The sequence below is a fragment of the Rhamphochromis longiceps genome, linkage group LG18 (assembly GCF_057381845.1).
Source record: "Rhamphochromis longiceps isolate RC_006_pf linkage group LG18, R_longiceps_female_GT1.1, whole genome shotgun sequence".
Taxonomy (NCBI): domain Eukaryota; kingdom Metazoa; phylum Chordata; class Actinopteri; order Cichliformes; family Cichlidae; genus Rhamphochromis; species Rhamphochromis longiceps.
In genome coordinates, this window is record NC_140574.1 from 20,186,742 (window position 1) to 20,214,095 (window position 27,354).

The 27,354-nt window shown below is 39.1% G+C and overlaps 1 protein-coding gene across 1 annotated transcript in view; it reads left to right on the forward strand.

The window, feature by feature from the left end:
• Positions 1-491: 491 nt before the first annotated feature.
• eif2b3 (eukaryotic translation initiation factor 2B, subunit 3 gamma) overlaps positions 492-27,354 on the forward strand; it is a 35,343-nt gene continuing 8,480 nt past the window's right edge. The window contains exons 1-8 of the mRNA XM_085389227.1: positions 492-803; positions 3,228-3,390; positions 4,957-5,111; positions 15,715-15,874; positions 16,018-16,129; positions 23,444-23,533; positions 26,318-26,454; positions 26,919-27,109. Of these exons, the coding sequence (XP_085245353.1) occupies positions 3,243-3,390; positions 4,957-5,111; positions 15,715-15,874; positions 16,018-16,129; positions 23,444-23,533; positions 26,318-26,454; positions 26,919-27,109 (993 nt within the window). The 5' untranslated portion in view covers positions 492-803; positions 3,228-3,242. The remainder of the gene's footprint in view (positions 804-3,227; positions 3,391-4,956; positions 5,112-15,714; positions 15,875-16,017; positions 16,130-23,443; positions 23,534-26,317; positions 26,455-26,918; positions 27,110-27,354) is intronic.

A 27,354-nucleotide genomic window follows, 5' to 3' on the forward strand; every position in this document is an offset into this window, starting at 1 on the left:
CTTTGAGCAGGCAGTAACGAGCAGTCAAGCTCATCTCCTGGCCAGAGCAAACAAAACCAGAGCCACATTCCCCAAGCTCAATTTGCTGTTACGTCTCAGCTCTGTGAATTGGGATTTTTCTAAGCTTTTGCTGTTTGGCTTCTGGCCGCTAACCTGCTCACATTTTTACAATGTGTGAACATTTGTAATTCCTTGTACCATAGCTTTAAAAAAAAAAAAGAATATTCTTTATCTGTTTAATAATGTAAAACAATTATCATCATCATCACTCGGAAAATTAATTTAGTATAAATCATAGTTTAGCTTGCCAGCATGATGATATTATACCCTAGCAGAGTGAAGATTTTTTTTCTTTTTAAACAGATCTGTCCTTCTCAACCACACCTATTCCTCCTTTTCCCCTTGTCTGTAAAAAACTTTAGTCTATGACAAATCATGGTCTAGTTTTTCTTCTATTCTCTGATCGGAACCATACTACAGAGGAAGTAGTTTCCCGCACGGACGTATTTCACTAAAGGCACGCAGGTGTCATCATTAAAATGCTAGTTGCTTAGCGTCTTTTGCGTAATTACTGTTAAATTATTTGGCGAGAAATCTAATATCTGTTATTTACTTGTATTTAAGTTACCTGTCGGTTTTCAGAAACGTGTCCGGTTGGTTGTAATCTATCTCTAAAAAAGCGGCATCGTTTACTGCTCGTTGCTAGTCCTTAGCCGAGTGCTAACAACACTGACGGCAAGTTACATGCGTCTAGCACCGCTGTCATTTCCAGGCAGCCGAACAGCTCGGAGGGATTCTGACAGGTAGGTAAAGTTTTATATCTCAGTGCTTCGGCTTTGAATTAATTCTTAAAGCATGGGTGTGCTCTCGGTCAACAGGGTATGTCCTGAGCACACATGCCAGTTTGACGCTAGTGGTTACTACAGCGATGACATGATGTCTGTTGGATATAAACGTTCAGGAGAGCAGGCGCTGTGTGAAGCACACGCTGTACTGAGACTAAGAAAGCTGTGACTGTGGGAGTCAAATAACTGCGTGATTTTAGATGTCATATTTCATCATGATAAACACAATATGCAGATTCATCCTCTTTTTCCTCATTTTCAGCCATAGCTGCCGTACGTTACAATAAAGCACAGGCATCTTTGTTTACATACAATGAAGCACAGTTGTGCAAACTTGTTGGTGATGCACTGGTATCATAGTGTTGAAGGTCGATACCACTGAATGCTTGGGGGGGAAAAAGACACTAGGAGTCTATTCAACAAGTATTAAGCTGTGCATGCTCTTGGTATGAAGGTGAATGAAACAGATTGTGTGCTGCCAGTAGGGCTGGGCGGTATAACTTCAAAATCAAATCACAGTATTTCAGTGAAACTTGCAATAACAGTATTACTGATGATATAGAAAAGAATTCTGAACAAGATTTTAGTGATGCTTGCAGGCATCAGCATCACTGTAAATAAAGTGTATTTTCCATTCTTCTTTTCCATTGATGAAACACTAATTTAAATTCAGTTCAATTTTATTTATATAGTATCAAATCTCAGCAACAGTTGCCTCAAGGTGCTTTATATTTTAAGGTAAAGACCCAACAATAATGCTGATTGAAGTATGAATCTATTCGGTTACCAGAAGTACCAGCACGATACTGAAGTAGTGATTACATAGCATTACATTCTTGGATGTTGTATGTTGGTTCAACAGCCTTTTAACCAGCTGCTTAAAGTCCTGCTTATTCCACTATATAACCACATATGTAATTTCCATCCACTGTTTGTTCTCCCTGGCATTTAGAGAACAGCTAGTGGTCCTCGGTGGAGCCATTTGTTTACATTTGCACTGTATCTTCTACTTTATAGCCTGGTTGTACAATGTGTGGCCATGTGTATTTCCTCCAAGTGCTGAAATATGTTTGTTGTTTTCGCTTTTAGTGGGAACTACGATATTTTATTAGTATGGTTTTTGTTTATAATAAACCGTCATTGATTCTCACTCTCAGAGATGCCTAGTCTTGTCCCATTGTCGTCGTGTGCACTAGGGAATGTAAATGCATGGCGTTGCTATAGCAAGAAACTTGCGATAAGACATTTTTGTATTGTGTGAAATTTATACTGGTATTATTGTGGTTGTTTTGATGTGGCACTGCCCTAGTTGCCAGCATGATCATGACATTCAGAAATGTTAGAAGCTAACTCCTGTGCTCATCCATCAGCAACGAGATCTCATTAGTGACATCAAGCCAATACCATGAAAGACAGAAAAACACAGTTCTTGATGATCATAATGATGATACTAGTATTTTAGGGAATTCACAGTTTCAGTCTTTTGAGTAGGAGTCCACTGATCCCTAACATTAATGTCCTGACTTTGTAAAATAAAATCCGTCTAGCATCACTGTTCAGTCACACAGGCTTGAGAGTAAATGAATCATAGAGAGCTTGTCAGTTGTGTCAGTTCACGTGACCACAAATTGCAATTTCACAAACTACTAAACATCTGAAGCAGGTCTGGAATGCCTCTAAACTGCTAACCTTCTGTCATTAGCTTCCTGTGTGCTAGCCAGCTGGGGCCTCTGTGTGGAGTTTTCATGTTCTCTGTGTTCCTCCCACAGTCTGAAGATATTCATGGGGTTAGCTTAATTGGTTTTTGTAAATTGACGATAGATGTGGATGTGAGCATTATCGATTGTCTGTCTGTGTTAGCCTTCTGTTAGACTGGCCACCTGCAATCTTGGCTGGTGTGAGCTAAGACTTTTTGAATACGGTAAACAGGGTAGAGCAGAGGGAGTGTCACTTGGAAGACTGATTGGAGTATATAGCTGAGGCACACAGCATCATCAGTATGTTATATGTGTACATTGAACACACTTTATTTAAAATGAACATAACAGTAGCATTAAATGCATTTAAAAACTAGTAATTAAAGTAATAAAAAGACTTACTTCTTTAACAAGGATCTGTTTGCTCTTGTGCATGAACTATATTGAACTGATGTACAATAGCCCATTTACCCATGGTGTCCATTTACATTTAGGAACTCACATTATTGCTAATATGAACATAATTTACTCTTTGTGCTTTTATATACTATTTTACAGAGTATTATACACAAATATTATCGACAGTATTTTAGTGCTGTATTAATTTGTTGAAGTACTAAGTCTACACCTGTGGTCAGTACTGTATGTTATACGTTTTCATTTACAATGTCCCCTCCTCTCTTAGCCATCTGCAGCAGACATGGAGCTCCAAGCGGTGCTGATGGCGGCGGGTGGGGGTTCTCGTATGACTGATCTGACATACAACACCCCCAAAGCTATGCTGCCTGTTGGCAACAAGCCCCTTATGTGGTATCCCCTTAACCTTCTGGAGAAGGTGGGATTTGAAGGTGAGAGCTAGCAATAAATATAATGCTTCTTTATCTCTTGGTTCAGCTATTATTTCAGCTGATACTGAATATTAGAAATATTATTCAGAGGTCTGGGTGTCCATAATATGTGAAAATATTTGTTGCTTTATAGGTCATCTTAAGTTATAAAATCAGGTCTGATATTGTAGCGTACAGCTCACATCAACTGTATTTGTTGCATGTAAGCTTTGTGTAAGTGGTAGCGGGGGAGAAGTCTTAAAGTTAGGGCTAAGTCATTCTTGGTTTCCACATAAAATGTAAAGAAGCAAAAATCCTGCCAGTAAGTTTATGTGGCCCATTTGGAAAGTCTGGAACAAAAAGTGGAAACTCAGACCTATAAGAAAAATAGTTTCACCTCCTATTATAACTGAGGACTCCTTTTTTTCACGTTAGTACTGTCAGGATTAAATTACAGATACAAAAACTGATGTAGAAACTGTGAGCACTCTTAAAGGGAGAGAGTTATTTGTGCAGTGACATAATGAAGAGAGAATGTCAGCGGAGGTCATAAAAATGGTTTTATGATTACAATCATGTCAACTGTGACTTAAAAAATGATATTTCTTTCATTGCTGGTTCATCATTTGGAGTGTTAAAGCCAGGCAGAATCCAGGGAAGTGCAAACTATAGCTGTGTGTTTAATAAATTATCTGTTTTGGGGGATAAGCAATAATTTGCAATACTAGACTTTAAGCAAGATCTATCCTACACAAGTAGTTGTTGACCAACTACTTGGACTCTAAATTCTGGGGAGTTAAAACTGGTTAGATGTTTTTCACCATTGTTAAAACATTCAAAATACCTAAAAGAAACAACAAGTTACTTTAAAATGTGTTATGCTTTTCAAACTCTAAATATGTAAAAGCGAAGCCAGTTGTAATTCTTTATTCTCTTTAAGGTCAGTGAAAGTTTTGCTTTTGTTTGGCACTGAAATCCTCAGTTAACACCATTACAAATATTTTACATTGAGTCAGATTTTGCTCTGGTCTGTTTTAGTTGTACTTCCATCAGCTTGTCAACTTGACATTGTCAGCATGTCAGGTGTGCATTTCCTCACTATTTTTTTTACAGTCAAGTTTTCTGACTCTTGTGCAGCAGCATGCAGTGGGGCTCAGAAAGCCTGACCTTCTAAAGTATTTATTTATTTATTTTTGGCAATATGCTGTTCATTACAAAAGCCTGTGCTAGGTTAAATAAAAGTTGCTTTCTATACATAATCATTCTGTGTGGCCAGCAGTTTACAGTGTGCATTTTCCTAGCCAAATCTGTGCAATTAGGTTTTACTAGGCTGACACAGCTAGAGTGAGCAAATGCCCGGTATAAACCATTTAATGCAGGCAAGGCTAATTAAACTAGACTGATTCTACAACATTTTAGATTCGTAAAGTGGTCTAGTACTGTTCCTACCAACTTTATAAAAAACACAAAAGTGGCTTATTTGAAGCTCACAACATATTATAGCCATGTAAGCATCTGCTGTGGCTTGTCTCCTTTTTTATGAAGGTAAGATAATCAAAGGGATACTTTTGTGAACTGTGTTTTCAGAGGTGATAGTGATCACTACCAAAGAGGTCCAGAAGGCGATGAGCACAGACCTTAAAATAAAGGATGTGAAGATGAAACTGGATGTGGTTTCTATCCAGGAAGATGGCGACATGGGTACCGCTGATGCTCTCAGACACATCCAGCCAAAGATCAAGGTGCGTATGTATTTGTGGGTGTTTTTTGGGGGGGAGGGGGCGGCATATTTACTCTCAATCTCTTGGACCTTTATTTGCTATGTATGGAAAATAAGTATGAATTAGATCAGACTGAATTAATGAAAGGGTTACACTAAAGGCCTCAGTCACAAGGGTCCGGAGCACCTTTTTAAAATGTTTTGTTTGCAGTGATAAGGCACAACATTTATACATTACTTTGAAGGTGAATAGGTTACATTTCCATCATATTTTTCACAGTTTCATTATCACTCTGCAACTACGGGGCTAGTGTTTGCAGACAAGTCGTTGTCTGAAATTGTGGGCAACTGCGGAACCTGGTATAGCACCCATTTGCAAGCGACTCCCAGCAACCTCTAGCAACCATTTCCCAAATGGTGGAAGAATAAACTATTTTTCCCTAGCAACTGGTTACTAGTTTCCAGTTTCTAGTCCTGCATGACTGCGACTATCCTAACACTTGTTCCAGTGTCTACAAAAATATAGGATACTGTTTGCAGTGTTTTTTTAACAAAATATTATGGTTAAATTGTTTATTTGCAGGAAGCATTGGTTTGAGTTTTGCTTTATTATGCAGTGCCAGTAAAGAGTTGCATGTTGCATCCACAGACACTGCATGTTGCATGTTCTGCTCTTTAATACCATTCTCCATTGCTCTGATTGACAGTGTTTTGTAGGGAGTTTTTTTTATTTATTTATAAATTTTTATTCTGTTTAATGTCACAGCCATACAAAGAATTGCAGAAAGGTTTTAGGTAAGATAAAAAATTGACAAAGATTGCGGGGGAAGTTTAGGTGGACATTCACTAGGGCTGCCACAATTAGTCGACTATCAAAATCGTTGACGACTAATTTAATAGTCAACGCGTCGTTTGAAGCTTTGTAACATCCCAAAAGCGCAGGGATAACTAGTAGGATTTAAGAGTGTAATAGCGGACTGAAACAGAAGATGGCAGCACTGCATTTACAAGGATGTCAGCTGCCGTTAAACCCCGAAGAAGAAGAAGCTCTGTCCCAGAATTCAAAGCGTGGCCCAGCTCAGTTTCCAACAATGACGGCAGCTAGTTAGTTTTAATATTACTCTTATTATTCTTTCTGGGTCACAAAATAAACGTGTAGCCGTGTAAACCTCAAATATCTGCTCAGTTTATCAAGACACCACATATTTTCAAAAGCGCTCCGACGTTTTCGGAGACGTCTGTTACCCACCAGCTCGATAGCTAGCTGGGGTTCAAGGCTCACTAGAGCCGGTGAGAACACCGGAGTCCTGGCAAATCGTTTTCAAACCCACCGCCGTCTTTCGCTACTCAGGTTAAACATATATAAGTCACTTAGATAACTTAAAAATGTTATTGTTTGGCTTTTTTTAGTATTTTATTTGTTCCTGAGTAAATCGGTTTGGCTGAGATTAAAGTTATAGTTTTTACACAGCTGAATAAACGTCAAGCAGACAACTGATTATCAGAAGTGTGAGATGCTCGAGAATATACTCCGGTGTCCTGTTATATTTTAGATATCAAGGAGCAGACGGCTGAGTTTATTAAACTCCACCGAAACAATCTGCAAATTTCATTAAAATGTAATAAACTATCATCTTGTCTTTATTTTTAGTTAGCACATACCTTAAACACTTAAAGCTGTAAGCTAATGATAGTTATATAAGAGCAGATGCATGCTGGTGTAATAAGCTGTACGTTGTATGTCCAATGGATGCATGATCTGATTAGTTGACTAATCGCAAAAATAATCGGTGACTAGTCGACTATCAAAATAATCGGTGACTAGTCGACTATCAAAATAACCATTTGTGGCAGCCCTAACGTTCACACTGCTGGGCTGACCACCGATCCATGCCTTTTCCTGCTTTGAATGGCCAAGGCCGCCGAGGTACCTCATTGCACATTTTTAAAATACACACAAACATTCACAGGCACACACGTGTACATATGCTGTCTTGGTATCCATGACCCCCAACTGCAATTTCCATACCCCCCTCTATATCCTGCCTGCTGATCCCTCCATCCCTCCCTTCATCCGATTCACTCTAAACAGATGAGGTCATGGTTAAGACTCAAACTCCTTGTGCTGCCAGTTTACCCAGTGCACCATTTATTCTCATGCAGCAGTCATGCACATCTGTGCAACATTTGTGTTTGGGTATGTAAGGGTGTATGGTGACCCTGTGTATATGCCATTGTACTGACTGGCCCCTTGTGTCCATGAAGACATGTTTATATGAGTTTAGGGTTAGTTTGGGGTTAGGGTTGGCCGCTGATGTGTTTCAAAAGCAATTTCTCTTGTTTATTGTTTTACTATCAAAGAATTGTATACCACTGGCTTAGTTAGAAATGTCAGTTTTAAGAATCACAATTAATTCAGACTCATCAAATCTTAAATGAAGGTGATACTATGAATGCTTTTGAGTAATTAATTCATTGTGATTCATGCGTATGTCAATAATTTAAGGTTTTATGGTTGTTTTCAGGCTTTCAGCCAATACATATTTACAGTAATGCTATATGAAATCAGCAAGGTAAATAGTGCTGATCTACGGTACTGTCTGACTCAAACATTTACAAGAAAAGACACATTTTTGGCAGTTACAGAAATGCAGTCCAAACATTTTGCCATACAAAATTAACTTTTGCATCCAGTCACATCTTTATTTAATCAAGACGAGTTTTTGTTGGTATATTTTTTTAATTATATTATGATCTGAACCAAGTGTTGGTAGGTGATTGGCCAGAAGATCATGACTTTTTTTTTTCTGGCACAATCACAACTCTTGATCTGGATTGTGATTCTGGTCAGGGGTTTGATCTAGGGCTGAACGATTATGGAAAATAATCTAATTGCGATTTTTTGCCCCAATATTGCGATTGCGATGCGATTATTTTTTAAGGTCTTTGTCTTCTGTATTATTAAACAAAGACAAGTAATACATCATATAGTATGGCCAATACTATATTACATTAATTTTAAACTGTTCTTTCCTGGAAGACAGACCTCTGTTATGATGACATGAGGTGATGCATGAATTGATGACTGACATTTTTATTTAACTTCTTCAATCACAACAGTATATTTGAACATACACAATAGTTTATTTTTAGCTTACAAACATCTGAGCATAAAGTGCTGACAAGGAACCCTGGTGTAAACATTAAAATGAAAGTCAGTACAATGTGCAGATTGCAGAAATATACATAAAAAAAATCAGTGGCTTTACCACACTCAGTTTTTCGACATCTGTGAACTACTAGACAGTCATTCAATTAAAAAATAATATTAAATAAATAAAACTAATAAATAAAAAATACACACATCTTACTGATCTCTGCAGTCAGTAACATTACACATAAAGTGCAAACATAATAGCAATTGTATAAACACACACACAAACACGCCTTTAAAATTTAAAGGCGTGAAATTGGACGGTCTAGCCTTCTGATTAGCGTCACCGCTGTCTCGGTGGAGTTTAATAAACTCGGCCGTCTGCTTCTTGCTATCTAAAATATAACCAGACACTGGCGTAAATTCTCGACTGTCTCATACTTCTGTTTAATAAGTTTTCTGTTTGACGTTTAGTCAGCTGTGTGAAAACCAAGGAGGAACCCACCCGGGGGATTAATAAAGTTTTATTTTATCTAATCTAATAACTTTAATCTCAGCCAAACCGATTTACTCACGAACAAACAAAACACTGAAAAAAGCCCAACAATAACATTTTTAGGTTGTCTAAGTGACTTATATATTACGTTTAACCCGAGCAGCGAAACTCCGCGGTGATCTGAAAATGATGTGCCGGGAGTTGTGCCGTTCTCGGCCGCATCAGTAACCCTCGAGCTCCCGGCTAGCTGTCGAGCTGGTGGGTAGCAGACGCCTCTGAAAACGTCGAAGCACTTTTGCAAATATGGGATATCTTGATAAACCGAGCAGATATTTGATGTTTACACAACTACTTTCTCGCCTGAAAATATGTTAAAAGTTTATTTTGTGACCCAGAAAGATTAGTATGAGTAATTTTAAAACTTAGTAGCGGCCGCCATTGCTGGAAACTGGAGTTTGGCTGGGCCGCGCTATGAATTCTGGGATATGGTAGTAATTTGGACAGCCTTCGGTGCGTCGCTGTGACGTAATCGGTCTACAAATGCGGCCTCAGGAGGATGCAGCCCATGAATTTGGACATGTCCAGAGTATAATCGCAGCCTTTGCGGTTAGAAAATTGCACTTGATCATGTCACGATATTATCGCAAATGCGATATATCGTTCAGCCCTAGTTTGATCCCTCGCTCCTCCTTTTTGGCAAATTCCCAAAGAGTGTGTATGTGCAGGTGGGTGAATGTGTTTGCTTGATACTTAGAAAGGCATACGAGTGTAGCTTGTAGTAAAAAGCTAGATTATTAGAAGAGTCAACTAATTTCACAATACCAGAACCACTTAATTATCAACATATAGAAAAGAGGAACAATCTGAAACAATATCGCCCACCCTTAATCTTAAAAGGAAGAAAAACCACAGGATCCTAATATTTCCAGGAATTTCCATTCCCAACACTAAGCATCATTACATGCTACATTCCTACTGGATGATAAGTAGATGTAGGGCGTAGTAGGGTTGTCAAAAAAATCAATTCTCAGATACTAAAAATTACTATCAAATTACTCATTTGTATCAGTATCATTACCACCAGTGCAGTCTTTGCCTCCTCTAGTTGACACACTTCACCCAGCACCTCTCCTCACTAGCAGCTGAAATATTTGACATTAGCAACACTGGACAACTTTATTTAGATTAATTTAGAGGGTTTTTTTAGCCTTTTTTCGTGACAGGAGACTAGAGTAGTAAGGAAAGGAGGGAGAAAGCATGGACATGCAGGAAATGGCACAGGGTGGACTCTGCAGAAGCCTTTAGGCATTTGGTTTGACTGTTCAACCCAATGAGTTATACCAGCACCCCAAGACTGAACAAGTCTTTACAAAGAGTAAAGTATTACATACTCATAAACGTTAGCCTGACTGACACACACACATTAACGTTAGTCATTTAACTATAAGCAGTTCCTCACAGTTCCTATATTAGCCATGTGTTATTAAGTTGGTAAAGTTTGTATTGTTCTAATCTTTTTCCCCCTGTGCTTTTTTTTTTTTTTACACTGCATTTCGGTAAGTTTGACATTCTAGTATTTTGATAACCCTAGCAGGCTATAGTTTCAGTTACAATGTGAGTTGTAGCTTCTTTAACTTTGTCCCAGGTCAGGTCACAAACAGTCATCTTGAAATCTCTATCACAATCTGATGTAAGACTGTTGTTTTAGAGCCTCAATCACTACAATTACCGTATTTTTTCGGACCATAAAGCGCACTGGATAATAAGGCGCAATGTCGATGCACAGGTCTGTTTTCATACATCAAGCGTACCGGATTATAAGGTGCATTAATCGAAAGCAGCGCTGTGTGTTTTAATTTTTTCAGAAATCTCTCAATCAGAACATGCTATATCATGTTTAGGTGGAAACTAGCAAGCTAACTTCCTGCTAACTTCTAACTCTGTTAAATTTAATAAATTCTGTTTTCATGGATGCCTGCATGTTAAATTTAATTGTTACACCTGGTAAAGCAGCAACGCTGATCATTTTATTAAAGATGAAAGAATTTAGACAGTTTTTAACTATTATTATAGGGCGCACTGTCGATTTTTGAGAAAATTAAAGGATTTTAAGTGCGCCTTATAATGTGGAAAATACAGTAATCTTTTTGGTCGGCCACACTTGACATGTTGCATAGATATTCAAATGGGTTAAAAATCTAGTGATTCCACGTGATTCTCTGGGTGTTATTGTCCTGAAAAGAGAGTGGCTCTTCTCAAGACAGAAATGTTAAATCATGGATAAAGCTGATCATTGAAAACAGCTTTACATTCAAGTTGCCAGCAAAATACTCCTCACAGTGTAGCAAAGGCACTAAATGCTCTCACTGTAATGATAAAGCTTTCAGGGTTTTTTTTCTTTATTTTGTGCCTGTCTGTACAATCGAAGATAAAAATGTCCTTCTGACATTCATTCTTTACAACATGATCAGTCTTTCAGTTCTTTTGGTCAAATGGCTTTAATCGTTTTTCTTTTTTCCCCTTTGAATTGGTGTACAGATTCTAGTTATTTTCTTAGCTAGATTAGTCCTTTTAATAGATGCTTGGAATTACCACATGTACAAATATTCACACACTTAGGCAGAACTAGCTTCAGCATGCTCTCATTGAGAATCGTTGAGTTTCTAATCCTTTGAGCAGCCAGCTGGATGAGAGGCATTGAGTTACAAACACTCACACACTGCAAGGTGATGAGTGAGGAACTGTAACCATGGCCTGCCAAATCCCCGCACAGAGATCACTCAATCTGTCAAACCGAAGCCTGCGCACAGTGTAGACACTCACACATCTTGATGCAAACACCCTTCCATGAGGGGATTTGGTGTAACCGATCAAACAAAATAGTTACAGGAATTGGTGTGTGCTCTGGGTGAGCACAGTCGGCCATTTCTCTCGAACACTGAAAGGAGAGATTACAGGGAGCATTTTTTATTTTGTTCACTCTGCAAACAGTGAGGTTACACAAAAGTGGACGGATATGCTGATTAATGCTGAGTTCTTTCACAATAAGCCAAACTAGTGAAAGGAGTACTTTGCATGCACGTTTTGCTTTGTACGCCAAAAGCCTCTTTGACATTTTTATTATCGTTGAGGCTTAATCACCTGGTATAATGAGCGCGTATGAACTAAAACAGCTATATATACATTGGAGTTTGTGATTCAAGGCTTCACCTTTGGTCCACATCTGTTAGTCAGCCTGTAAGACTTGACACAAAAGGTGAAGAAAGAGAGGAGTGAGAGATGGGACTGAGGCTTTTCATGAAAGCGGCACAGCAAACATGCTTAGATGTGTCTTTTTTTATTTCTTTCCCTCTTTCAACAGTCTTGCTCCACACCCTTACTCCATGTGCATTTTCTCTGTTTTTTCACTGAACTGCAATGTTGAAACTTCATAATCTTAAGAAGACCAGGCAAGACTTGTACATGTTAAAAGTGACCGACATTACTTTTATCCCAGGGTGATGGAAAATATTCAGTGGTTTGTTTTTGTTTTTTTTATGATGAACACATTAGTCAAAGCTTGTGTATCCTTCAAACCTACACTGACTTGATGACCAGTGTCACATAGCCGAGTCATTTCAAGTTCTTAGCTTCAAAAATCCTTTGAGGAATCAAAATATAAAAGAGATTGAACAAATAGACTGTTTTTATTGGAAGTGTGGTAAAAAGTCTGACTGGCGTGCATGCATGCATGCAGCTGAGCGAAAGTATTGTCAGTTTTCATACTGCAGTATACCATAAAGTATACTTCAGTATACCAACAAGTGCACTGTAGCTCAAAACATTCACTGGTACTGAATATACAATTATATGGAAATAGTAAAATAATATTATTTTACCTCCGACACGCAGCTAAACGCTGCTCTGGGCGAATCGGTTCTTTGAAAAAGGTGAAATATTTACAAAAGCAGTCATGATAGAGCTTCAACTCCTGAATCAAACCATGAAATTCTCCCTGCTGCTGTCTTCTCATGGGAATTGGATGAAGCCTGAATCTCTGTTTCATACTTTCTTTGTTTATTATATACATCATAGCTTTCTTTATGTACGTGACATTGCTGAATTTTGTAACTTGTAAATAACAAAGTTGTGAATGTCAGCCTTTACTGGTGGATTCATACCTCATACAACAAAGAAAGTGTCCTTGAAACGGGTCAGGATTGTGCAAGCACTAGTTTTGGATTGAAGTCAGTTACCACTAGGACAAATCCGAATCTGTGTGTGATTGCTTGTGCACCAGTGTGTGTGGTCCTGACCTGTCCAGTGATCCTGGCTGTTGAAAGGCCAAAGTGTCTTTGCCTCTCCAGCTGACTCCACTCGGCTGTCGCCTCTGAGTGTACGCCTGCGTGCGTGCATGTGTGAATGAAGCAAGCACGCCTTTGTCCATTTAATGTGTGTGGCTGTGTGAGAGTGCTCTGTTTCTGAACATGTGTGCGAGCTTATCAGTCTGTGATAGAGCGAGGAGAGAGCTGAAAGGTCTCAGAGTCTCAGGAGTCAGGAGATCTCTTGCAGGCACCTTCAATTTTACTGTGGCAGCTTCCTGTCGCCGGGTCAAGATTAGAGTTGCATGTAAATCTAGGTCAACTTGACCCTTGATCTCATACTCTACATACTTTGATCCTTTTTTAAACCAGATAATATATTACATTTATTCTATATAAATACTTTTTTAAAAACAACTTCACTGTAATCTTTCCTTTTCTTTCTTTTGTTTGACAGTCTGTGGATTCTTTGCTCATGTGTTTTTCTTCCTTATCCCCTCTCTCTCACTCTGTGTTCTCCTTCACAAACAGAGCAATAATGTCTCTGTCGTTAAGGCTGCTGGTGCTAATGGTGGGATTAGTCCCTATGCTGACAGCCTTCATCTCTTGACAGACAGATAGATACCGCACACAGACACAAATGTGGCTGCACCCACATGCAAACACACATTCAGACAGTGGAGAACAGTTCAAATGACAGGTACTGCTTTTGCTCTCGCCATAAGAGCAAGTGATACGTCAACTGGAATTCACAGCTGCATATTTATTTGTGTTTCCAAACATGTATTGATTTACATGTGGTTAGATAGTAGGGATACTGATACTAGTTTAAGATAGTCATCTTCTAAAATAAGACTTTTCTCAAAAAAAAATGTGGGCTCTGTTTTAAGCTCAAGTGCATTTTGTTGAACGCTGGCTGGTTTTCTCTGCCTGTGTGTAACGTTAGAGCAGTGTTTTATGTGGATCAGTTCACAGAAATGTACTTAAAACCAGCCAGCCAGGGTAAAATGGAGAAGGATAAGGGAGTTATGTGATATTGTGTCACTGAATGCAGTGAGTGCAGCATGATTTAAAAAAAAAAAAAAAGACTCAAATATGGGCAAGACTTAACATGTGGATGTAAACACAGGGTGGAGTTAATCTTCCTTTATTTAAGGCAGGTTTTTCAGAGAGATAACTGCGTACACACACTGAAAACTAAACAGGACAGATGTCTAATTTGTCAGGCGTTTTCAAGCACTTCAAACAAAAAATAGAAAATTGTGAGATTGCAAAAGATTTAAACAAATGTCCCAATCACATGTAATTTCTCTTTTATACAAATTCAAAGCTTTTGAAAGATGTAAAACTACTCATTTGCAGTAATTAGAGAGAGTAAAACTAGCATAAATGGCTTACTGGAAGAGCAGTAGGCTTGTTGCATAACATTTTATTAAAATGTATAGACTGTGACATAGTGTAACGTATTACCAGCAATGTTAAAGACCTGATAGAAAGCATTAATTTGTTATGCCAGAAATATTGTTCAGTGTATATAATCACAATACAGACTGGGCCGTTTTGTTTTTGTTACAGTTCCTGTTTTTAACATCTGTAGTTTAATCACCTGTTGAGACTTTTTTGTCGTTTCGATCTGCTGTGGGCTTTTAGGTGAAAAATAGAGCAAGGTTTTAAGGACTTCAGAAATCTTAGAAGTATCACAAATTAATACCAAAGTAATTTGACGAAGACCACGTGTTTATGAATTGAATTGTCTGCTTAGATCCAAGCAAAGAGAAACAGCAGAAAAATATAGTTACACTCACTGTTTATGGATTCTGTCTCTCAGACCTGAATGAATGGAGAAGGGAAGGGAGCAAAGAAAAAACAGGTACTCTGGGATTTGTGTAACTCACTGTTGTAGGGTTCTTGGCTTACAGCATAAAGTGTCTGGAGATAACTTTTGTTGTCAAAAGTTGCTGAGTAATTTCTTCGCACCACCTCTGCGCTTTTTACTAGATCAGCAGCTGAACTTTTTGTCTGACATCTGGTTCAGCTTTGTTTCCATGAAGACAGATGCAGAAACTCTTCACTACCTTATACCACAATACCTTTATTCCCTTTTGATTCAGGCTCCTTCCTGTTTTATTTAGATCTGTGCTTTTTGGTTTAATTTTTTTTTTTTTTAAATTTACCGTTTAACTGAGCTACTCAAGTATAATTTTTTTTACCTCTATAAGCTATAACCTATTGCATAACAAGGCAACTTATATTGCTTTCGTATTAAAACATAATGTCAAACAACAAAATCAGAAGAGAAATTGTATATTCTCAAACAGAGATGGTGAATAACAGCAGAAATCATTACTCACTACTCTCTGTAATCAGAGTTTAAGTCACTTTAACAAAGGGCCAACAAGCACTTGCGGAAATAAAGTTTATGTATACAATAGTCTAAATGCTTCACCCTGCCAACTGTATTTCAGCCATTTCTGTGTCTGTTTCAGAGTTTTGTGTGTGTGCCTGCAAGCTCCTGTCAAAAGCCTCTTTATGCTTAGTAAAGTAATCCTAGTCCCACCAAACCACGTCAGGTTCATTATGTTAGACATTCTGTTGTGTCTTACCGTTGCGCTGTCAAGTAAATACATCAGCATGAATAGATCACTGTGATTTTCTTTCAAATCTTTCTCTTAAGACCGACATCCTGGTGTTGAGTTGTGACTTGATAACAGACGTAGCGCTTCACGAGGTGGTCGATCTGTTCCGGGCGCACAACGCGACAATGGCCATGCTAATGAGCAAAGCCCACGAATTTACAGAGACCGTCCCAGGCCAGAAGGGCAAGAAAAAGACAGGTAAAATGAAAATAAATCTTAGAAAATGAGACCATTTTGCATCTGCTGTTTATGTAATCTATAATTTTTTTTTCCCTGCAGTGGTTTAACTGGGCAATATTTTTTTTTTGTATTAATAGTATATGTTGTGTATTTTTCCCCAGCTGAGCAGAGAGACTTTGTTGGTGTTGATAAGTCAGGAAAGAGACTGCTCTTCATGGCCAATGAGGCCGATCTTGAGGACGGACTATCAATCAGGAAATCCATTATGAGGAAGTAAGTCTAACCACACATTGCTTATTTATATGTCCAAATGAGCCATTAGAAATTATACATATATGTGAAAATCTACTCATTTCTGATTGGTTATCCACTTTCATTCAATCATTTCACTGTTGAGTCTTTGTTTTTGTTCACTTCAAAGGGGTCTCTGTCTTCTTAAAGGCTCCTGATTCTTCTGTATTAGTGGAATGACAGTTGTCCACAGCACGGTTTGTTAACCAAAGCAAATCAGTGTTCACTTTATAAGTTGCTGAGCATGTGCGGCACGTGTTCTCGTGCAGGTTCTTATTCCTCCATGCGTGGATCAGACTTTGGAGGTTTGCCTGATGGTGACGTGTTCTGTACATCTGTAGGTTCTTAGCTCTGGCAAAGCAGATGTTTAAGTTTCTAATCAGAGTCGGTGTGTTTTAGGGCGAAGGTTCTGTGGTGGCTGTGTGGGATTTTTGTTACAGGAAGAGTGTTCTAGGTAGGTTTTTGTTTCGAACTCCTAAAATGCATGTATGTGTGAAAGCGGGTGTTTGGGAGCTTGTAAATACTTCATGGAGCCAAAGACACAGTAAATTCTGGCCAATAAGAGGGGGGCCAGAGCAGCTGCTCGCATGCTTCTCTGCACAGAGAAACTCTTGAGGCACACACTAACATATATACACACACACACATTCTGTCTTATTTCATAAACTCAGAAATGCTTATATGAACGCATAACACAACCTCGAGGCGGACATTGATGGAGAGAAAACAGTCACACATTGTCACAGTGTTATGGAAACCTATTGAGCCCACAGCTAAACATTTACAGCTTATACTGAAAGACTTCCAACACTGAAAGCACCTCTGATCATTTATACGCTCGCATGTCACACACCCACACAAAATTATTTTTTGCCTGAGGTAGTAAGCAGAGTAAATGCCAGAGTATGGATTCCTGTTTCCCACCTGTAGCTACCTGACTGTTTTCAAAAGCAGTATCACCCACAGAGTAGTCACAGCTTACACGTACTGTACATACAGGTTATGAAGCGTCTTTTGGATATTAAATGTTCGTATTCGTGTTACATTTGTACACATTAACATTTCACACCTGTAGTATCTTTTGCAGTTGGTTCTTTTCAGTTTCTGTGGAACGTTAGTGAAAGAAAAATGAATCGGTGAGTGCAACCCCCTGAATTTCTTCATTGACTGGCGTCCGTTTAATTTTCCACTTCATTCACTTCATTGAACCAGTTCTTGTTGTGTGCATCCCTCCACACAACCAACCATCTGTTCTTACAGTCTCCATGCTTGTTCTGCCTCAGCCTCTCTGTAATTTCTCTTCCCTTTCCTTCTCTATAGTTTCCACATGGTTGAGGTGTGTTAGCTCAAAACATTCTGCACATGTGAGATTGTTTGACCTGGAAATCGCTTAAACGGTGTGAAAGGAATCCAGCAGAGCTTCCTCTCATACATTAGGCTCCACCTGTCAGAATGTTGTGGATGTAGGTCTGGAGAAATGGTTGACTGTGTATTAATCTGCTGATTTAACAGGATAGTTCGGAAAACTAGAACGTTTCAAGCAAAACAAGCAAAGCCCCAAGTTTAGCAGCTAGTTTTGGGTTTTTGGGAGGTTTTAAAATTATGACATACACTTTAGGTGCGCCTGTTCAGCTGATCTTTAATGCAGATATGTGATTAGCCTATCGCATGGCAGCAAAACAATGCATTTGGGGATGCAGACATGGTCAAGACGTCTTTTCGAAGTCCATACTGAGCATCAGAACGGGTAAGAAAGTTAATGTAGAAGTTTTTGAATGGGACATGGTTTTTGGTGCCAGACTGGCTGATCTGAGTATTTCACAAACTGCTGACCTTCTGGGATTTCTCACACAAGCATCTGTAGATTTCGCAGAGAATGGCTTGTTGATGCTAAAACTGAGCAGTGCTAATATGCCACTGCTTACCTGCTTAGTATGTCCATCCCCTTGTGACCAGAGTGTATGCATTTTCTAATTGCTGCTTCTGACAGCGATAACATCCATGCCATAAAGCACAAATAAACTTTGGTTTCTTGAACATGATAGCAAGCTCACTGTACTCAAGTCAAGAGATGTAGTGAACAAGAGAGTCACATGATGGATGGACAGCTGATAAATCTACCACAGCTGTGTGATCCTATCATGACGATATGGAAATCACTGGGGCATTTTTCCAGGACCTTGTTGAATCTGTGCCACAAATAACTAATGCAATTCTGAAATCAAAAGAGTGTCCTAGTACTAGCATGTAGTGCCTAACAAGTGGCCAGTAAGTGTATAAAGGAAAGGCAAGGAAGCTTAGGTCAGATCAACTGCAGTGATCTTCAGCAAAACAGACTCGGAGTTACTTACATCTGTTACTAATGATGGCACACGTGGGGCTAAAAGCCAATAAACACAAATATTACACAAAGTACCTTTTAAAAAAAATTAAATAACTTCCCTTCCAAAGATCCTTGTACTAAATTTACTAAACATATGTATCAATGGTCCCACATAATGAGTGTGTTTGCACAGGATTTGACAGCTATCAACATTAGTCTGAGTGCACTTGCAGAGCCATGCGCACTGTAGGCTTGCAACACAAGATCAGATATGTGAATTCAATTGAGAAAGCATCTATGGGGCTAGTTTAATATTACGAGAATCGCAAATTTTGCTTTGGAGGAGTGGTTAAATTGTTTTTTTAAAAAGCCCTTCAGCACTGTTGGCTCTTGTGAAAACCTGACTAATGAGGGTATTAACGGTCATTCTGCTGCATCTGACTCACCATCCGCTGTGGGGTTTTAGTTGTAACTAAATAAGACATTATGCTGTGTGTGTTTGAGAGCGAGAGATGTGACTCCTCTCTCCCACTGAGGACTTTAGTGGTACTTTAGTAGTCAGTCATTAATCCAACAGTTGAGTCATCCCTGCCTGCAGAGGCACTAAATTCCTGCTCCCTTCGACAATGAGCTCTACAGCACTCGCAGCAACCAGAAATCACATGATGCTGTTGTTAGGAAAGGCAACTTGATTACTAATGTTCGGGTAATATATGTACTGTTACAATGGTGCGTACTCATTAAACACGAACATTTCAAAGTCAGCATGTGTAGAAGTAGTTAGTGTGCTCATGCTTCAGACTCCTCTTAAAAACTCTGTTTCCAACAGTTTTTTCTGCTCTTGGGTCTGCGGTATGTCAAGGGGAAGGGATTTTCTTAACATGGCATATGCAGACCCCCCAAAGGTGTTGTTCAAATGTTCAGTTTGTCAGTTACAGGCAATCAAAGAAAGTTGACTTTGAGGAAGACGAGCTAAGTAGTTAAACCGAGGCTCAGTATGAGGGAAAATAAGGACTTGTTTTGAATTGGTGATCATGCAAAGCTGCTATAATAGATTCCCAGAATAAAAACATATGGACCTCAAAATTATTTTAACGAGGCCCCCTTAAAAAAAGTTAATATGTTTTGGTTTTATACTGCAACAGTCTTGATATGGTGATACTTGTACCTACTGTGCTGCTTTTTATGGCTACTAACATATTTTTATTATGATTCAGGGCACCTGTTCTTAACCTACAAACACACACACACACACATCGTCATTCATAACCCAATTATCCAAGGCTCTGTCTCTTGCCCGTCTGCAGGTGCTAAACAGTGATGTCACATGCTGGGTGTTCTGATGAGTTTTACTTTATGTATGCGATAGCCACACAGAGACTTACACCTGGGACACCCGTAGAGCATGACTGTGTGTGAGAGTGAACATGTGTTTTTATGCTTTTTAATAAAATACCTCAACACAGACAGACACGCACCGAGTTTGATTTAGAGCTTTTACCATCTGGTGTGTGTGTGTGTGTGTGAGACTAAGTAATCCTCCCGAGTCACTCCAGTTATACTGTAAGCCTGGTGTTTGAGGTGGGAGGGGAAAGCTTGTCGAGAAGATCTTTTTGATGGCTCCTGTGGGGTCACCACAGATATTTTTCTCCTCATTTCTTTTATTGCTGTTTTAAAAAAATTGCAGTTTAAATTATTAGTTGTGTGTATGAGGAGAAAAAAACCCAGTTTCAGTTCAAATCAGTTAAAATTATCAAAATAACACTTTTTTTCTTTTTCTCTCTCTTTTTTTTTTTTAAACATTCACTAAATCTTGGTCATATATATATACATAGTAGGGGTGCAACGATACACAAAATTCACGGTTCGGTTCGATACTTTGGTGTCACGGTTCGATATTTTTTCGATACAAAAAATGTTCATGCCTTTTTAATTTGTCATTTATTAAAATTGTAAATATATATTTTAACTCAAACGTACAGTTTTTAAATTTAATGTTGCTGAAACAACAAAGTAATAAAAAAGTAAATCTATCTGTAATAAACTCTCTTTGGAAAAGAGAGTTTATTACAGAGAAATGTCTCTTTCCAAAATAAAAGCTATACTACACGCTTCTTCTGGGCTATATTCTCAGCAGCATATTAAACATATCAGGTCCCCATAAGGAGAATCATGTGCTAACAGCTGTCTAAATGACTCAGGTAAAGCTTGTAGCATGCCTGCTTGTTGTTTTTGTCTGCTTCCACTTGTCTTTGCACTAGGATGATGTTGGAGTAAATGTGCAGTCATATTCGTTGTGTTCCCACTAGTGTTGTCAGCGTAAATCTCATTGAAATGACGTTAACGCCACAACACGGCAAATCTCCGTTAACGAGCTACCGCGGATCGCCCCGTGCGTGGGGCTGGACGGCGAACACGTTAACAAGCTAACTGCGCTAACGCACTAGTTCCCACCAATGTAATTGAGCATTGCGTGGCACATCCAACATACTGTTTTACTTTAGTCCATGACACGTAAACCTTCAGGGTCATACGTCACATGAAAACCAAAATAGTTCCAAACGCCAGATCTGAATTAGGGTGGGGGAGGTTTAATTTGCCATGTTGCAAGGAGAGCTTAACTTCTGTCTCGCTAGCTTGCCCTGCGCTCAGTGAATCTGCGTTCGACTACTCCGCCTAGGCTGCACTGTTGAGCGCAGATCCACTGAGCACTCAACACAGACAGCATCGTCAGAAGGAAAGTTGATAAAATAAATTAAAAATTTTGTATTGTTCAATACATATGCGTACCGAACCGAAAGCACTGTATCGAACGGTTCAATATCGATACAAGTATTGTTGCACCCCTAGTACATAGAGGTTGTTTAATCAGTGTTACATGCTAATTCCAAAAATAGGAGAATTGACATAAAGAGAAGGTGAAATACATTTAAGTGGAAATTCACAGACTTACAATCAGTCATGTGAAAAATACAGTGTTCACAGGACTCTACGCAGTCCCATGAAAAACCAAGTACACCCTTATTGCCTCCAAAGGAATTCAGAGAGAAAGAAGCAACCAGGCGCTGGTAATCAAATGCACTTGATTAACTCATCAGCAGCAAGTGTGCGCCTCTATAAAAGAAGTAGTTTTGGCAAGTAGCTGGTGTGAAATATTCAGGTGTGTGTTAACAGAATGCCACAATCTTCCCAGGAGTGGGGAGATTGTGGCTCAAAATTGTGATGCTCAAAAAATCTGCAAAATCCTAAGAGCTATAGTTCAGACTCTGCAAGTCTCAGTTAGCAAGTTAAATGGAGAAAAAGATGGAACAAGTGTCGGTTGTTTGGAAAGCGTCTTATCTCTAAAAAGAACATGGCAGAACAGCTTGGGTTTTCAAAGTTGCATCTGAACAAAACCTGAAGACTTCTGCAGCAATGTCCTTGAGGTGGATCAGACCAAAGTGGAGATATCGGGCTGTAATGCACAGTACTACTTTTGGTGAAAAACAAATACAGCATGTCAGAACAAACAGTTCATACAGTTTTGGAGGGCTGATGATTTGGGCTTCTTCTGCAGCCACAGGAACTGGGCACCTTGGAGTCATAGAGCGAGCCATGGACTCCTCCGAATACCAGTGTTCCAGAGTCAACTAATGCTAACGCTTGGCCAGAATTGGGTAATGCAACAGGGCAATGATCCCAAACACAGCAGTAAATCTACAACAGAATGCGCAAACAAGAAAAGAATGGAGGTGTTTCGATGACCCAGGGAAACTGCTGTGGTGGTACCTGTGCCTGAATTGTGCATAAACGAATGCACACAAACGTCAATGAACTGAATCAACGCTGTGAAGAAGATTGAGACAAAATTCCTTCACAATGATGTGAAAAACCGATAAATTCAAACAGGAAACAATCACTTCGAGTTATTGCTGTTAAAGGTGGTTCTACAAGTTTTTAAATAATGGGGTGTACTTAGTTTTTCACAAAGCTGCATAGAGTTTCTGCACAACTGCAGTTGATTTGTTTTGGTTTCCTTAATTTTGTATGACTTCTAAATTTTTACACATCTTTGAATAAAACTTTATCACGTCAAAGTAATGTTGGCGTGGCTTCCTGCTGTCACACTCACTTTCCAGGGAGAGTTGTAATTATCATTCCTGTTGCTTTTAGTGTGGAATAATAAATCAAAACTGAACAACTCTGCAAACAGTGGATGTGTCTGTTTTTAATTTGGTCGGAGTTATTGTGTGATAATGAGACAGACTTCAACCTGTTTGTACAACCTTAAAAATCTAAATCACTGCGGCATGCTGTGAAAGATGGTAAGCAGTAATGAAAGGTCTATGTGATTGGTAATAAATGGGCTAAAAGTGGTATGGCCCTTTTAAGGAGGAATGCACCCCACAGTTTTTATTATGTCGTGGTTGAAAGGGCAGAGGAAGAAAGGGTAAGTAGCCGGAGAGGACGTAGGGGTGTTGATAGATTTGTTTATTGAAACGTCTGGGACTGCATTGTTTTCTTTAGGTTGTCGCTTCGTAAATGTCACGTTCAGACTTTTGACTCCGCTTCTCCCTATGTGAAAAAAATTGTGTGAATGAGTGAATGCATGACGGCTGCCCTCGGGGCGACATCTATGGTAGACGGCAGAGGACAATCACGCATTATAGCTGGTTTTGCCATTTTTTTCATCAAGTGTTATAGTCCTGCGTGCAAAGGAACACAGATTAAAAGTGGCTTGAGCAAACGTGAAGTAAGCATTAAAGATAAAACCAGCAGGTGACGAAGAGAATCAAAGCACACTCCCCCAGAGGTAGCACCCAATTAAGATGGTAAAAGCAGCGCAGGTGTGCAGTGTGTATTTTAATCTATTCGTTTCTGTGCATCACACTTTTCCATTGTGTGCAAACGGTGGATTTTAATGCTTTGTTTTCACGAACTGAGGACACTTTGTGAGCTTTGATTTCCATCTCTGTTTTTCCTTTTACCCACAGACATCCCAGGATGCTCATCAAAACGGGCTTAGTGGACGCTCACCTCTACTGTCTGAAAAAGGCTGTCGTGGACTTCCTCACAGAAAACAAGTAAGTTTGGGGGGGTTGAATCTTTATTTTAACAGGAAGTCCTACTGAGATCAGACTGTTTTACAAGAGAGACTATACAAACTCACAAAATATTTCCAAAAATCTGCAAGAACAAAATACAAATAACCACACCAAGAAACACTAGTGAACTCTCAAGAAAAACATGTCTCCATCACCATATTCTTTATGATGCTTTTGAAGTGAATAATGAATATAAGTATGTCTATGTTTAGATCTTTCTGCAAAGTAAGTCCACAGTGGACATAAAAATTTCCCCAGACCTTTTTCACTTATTTTTGACTGTATTTTTTTTTGTTGAATTTTGAAATTTTCCTGTTTATGTCTGCTCCATGAGAGGTATTACCCAACAGACTTAGACACATATAGACACAAAATATATGCATACGCCCCACACTCAAGCTGACATGAACTCTACCTTGCTGCTTAATCTGTGTGTGTTTAACATGGTTACATGGTGTGTAAGGCTTTGAAAGGTTCTGTTAGCATGGTATTCTAGTGAGGTGTTAATTTGTTTTACTATGTGCCACTGAGACAGGCTGTTAGGCCTTTAGCCTCTGAAGTGAAGCGGTGTGACGGGGGAGCTCGCTATAGCCGGAGGAGTCTGTATAGGAGTCTGTCTCTGTGCTGCATCTGAAAAATGAAAGGCTAAAGCTGTTTTCACTATTTTGAGAATCAGGGTTTGTCAGCACTTGCTCTTGTTAACCTGAAACAGACAACAGGAAGCGGGCCGCTTCAAACGTTGTCACTTCTTGAATGCTGGGTAAATGCTTGCTGTGAATTTCTTTGACAAAACCTTATACAAATGCCTATTTTCACACAGGTAGTGGGAACTAGCACTTTGAAGTCCTAAAATTAGCATTTGCATTCTTACATTTTCCTTTTATATTAAGCAAATTGATGAAAATTGTTTTGACAATTTTGAAACAATATTATTTTCAGCAATATTGATTATTTGTCATGATTATTCGTTCATTTTAGGGTCAGTAATTTTCTAAATTTAACACTGCTTTCACTTCCATGTGATGCAACATGTTCCATCTTTATGTAAAAATAAAACTACTTTTCTTCATTTACCCAAATTGAGTGCATCTTTTAGAAGGAACAAAAAACATAAAAATATGAAAAGCACAAAATTACATGAGAGGGGACTGCTATCTTTGGTCAATGGAAGTGTGATTGCAGTTGTGATTTCAGCACATCTTTGTGAAGGAATATGTAGACGCACTGCACAGCCTGAGTTTTGTGGACGATTTGCGTCAGCAACAAAGCATTGTTTTTCTTGGCCTTCATGCCTTAATTATCCTGCAGTTTGTGGTGGTGCATTTTCAGGCATGTGAATAAGTGGCTTATATTGCTTTGAGGCGCAGACACACCTCTACAGCACTGTTTGCATCTGATTTCTTCTTGGTTAATATCACTAAATCCAAAGTATCTCCAAACAGCAGATGATAGTCCACTTTGAGCAGAAACTCTTTACCGTCTGCTGTGCCATACATTTGATTTTTGTTGTGCGTCTGTCTTTTAACACACTGTTAGTCATCCTGAGTACATCCAGGAAACCTCTAGTTGTCCAGTGCAGGGAACAGCTGTGATTGTCACATGCAGTCGCATTGTCAGGCTCTGATATAGGGAGCGCTTGATTTGCTTTTGCTTTGTGTTCTATTGGCGAAGCATTTACTTTAAATAGTGCTTGATTGTATCCGTTTAATTTTGGGAAGCAAATATAATATTATTTGTTGGCAACTTCCCAAAACTGGGTGGCGATGAGACTTCCACACGTGTATTTTGTAACTTGCACATTATTTCATGAAGAAGTGGGTACCACGCTGAAAGCCGAATTGTGGAAATCATTTATTACCCATTGTTAAAGTTCAACAACTATAAATGGAGTGCATCCACACCAGGCTACTTTTATTCCACTCAATAAATCCAAAGCCAAGCCAACAAACACAAATCCCCTTTACTAATCCTGTGAATATTTTTGGTTAAAGCACTTGAAAGTAGCAATTTGCCATAGAGATGCAGATGTAAATCTTACATCATTGCATCACCAACGCACCCTCTACCGCCACCATATATCATCTCTCTTGTTAGATGACTCATTTCTTTCTTCAGCTCTTTTCTTGGACTCTTTTCACGGCTCCTCTTTGCCTCTCTTCCTTTCTCCTCAATGTTCTTTCTCTGTCTCTTGCTCAAGGAGAGAAATGGACAGAGTAACTGTTGTTTTTCTCCTGTCATTCAGATGGAAATTCTAATCTCCCTTTAAAAGAAAGTAAGAGAGGGCAAGTGGAGGGGTGTGTGGTGTGGTAGAGAGGAACACTGAACACAGCGCAGTCCAGAGAGGAGGAAAAAGAAATTAAGATGAGGATATTGCCTCCTGATTTACACAGAGAGAAACTTCGAAGAAAGCTCACTGTTAGCTCTTTTTATTTTTTTTTAATTAATGTATTTCTTGCTGGAACATCATCAGTCTTTAGTCAGTGCTTCCTTTCCTGATTTTGATCGACGTCTTTATAGGGACAATGACTCCTTTATACATCATTCAATTATTTATTACATGCTGTTATTGAGTGTTACACAATTACTGCTTACAACTACTCTGGTGATATTCATAAAATACAACCATTTTATTCCAGTATAGTCTATATCTTTTCATTTTTACCGAGATATTGTAAGATGTTATGATTGCATAGCATGAACTAGTGTTTCTTACCTGATCCAGTTGCTAAATGACTAAATTAATGTGTTTCTTTTGTATCCTAGGTCTATCTCATCGATCCGTGGAGAGTTGGTGCCATATTTGGTGCGTAAACAGTTCTCCAAAACTGTTAACAGCCAGAAACTGAAAGACGACACAGACGATCAGACCCAGGAAAAAAACGATGGGCCTGCAAACCACGGTTATTGTTTGCATTCACATAACATATCTTCACGCTCAGAATCAGAGGAGGAACAGCATTTAACAACCCAAGCATGATTCTTCTTCTTTGTCTTTTGGCTGGTCCCTTTAGCGGCGCCACAGCAGATCATCTGCCTCCATCTCACCCTGTCATCAGCATCCTCCTCTGTTACAACACTCTGCATGTCCTCCTTCATTTATCCTTGTATTTTCTCTGTGGTCTTCATCTTTTCCTCCTTCCTGGAGGCAAAATAATTGATATCCTTTGTTCAGTACATCCACTATCCCTCCTCTGCAGATGTCCAAACCTCAGTCTTGCCCAAAGACTGCAACCTTTTTAAAATTCTTCTTCATCTTGCTTATAAACATTCATCATAAAGAACTTCTAGGTTAGGGCATCGCTGCCTAAGGCATCAGCTTCTAACCCTCTTCTCTTCCTGCATCTCTTCCTCTTTTGGTGTCCAGAGCTCCTCATCTCATCTCGGGACGAGCCTCTCCTCCAGCTGGCGCAGGAGCGCTCCTGCTGGAATGACCACCGTGGTGATATGAGTGAGGCCTACCATGGAGGAAAGCTGCGCTGCTATGTTCACATTATGGACCAGGGTCTGTGCTGCCGGGTTAATACTCTAGCTGCTTATATAGAGGTGAACCGACTGGTGAGTCAAACATTCGACTGTTTGTTTTGTTTGTTTGGGGTTTATTTTACGTGTATGGCATGACTACAATAGCCTAATCGTGGTTAAATGCTTATGTGTACATGCTGTTCCCAGAAAGTTGATTCTGTTTGTCTGGACGTAGCAACATCAGTGGGAGAAACGTGAGAAACCAGACTGAAGAAGTCACTTGAATGAGTGATGAAATGCATCTCCCACTGAAAACGCTACATCCAAATGAGTCAACT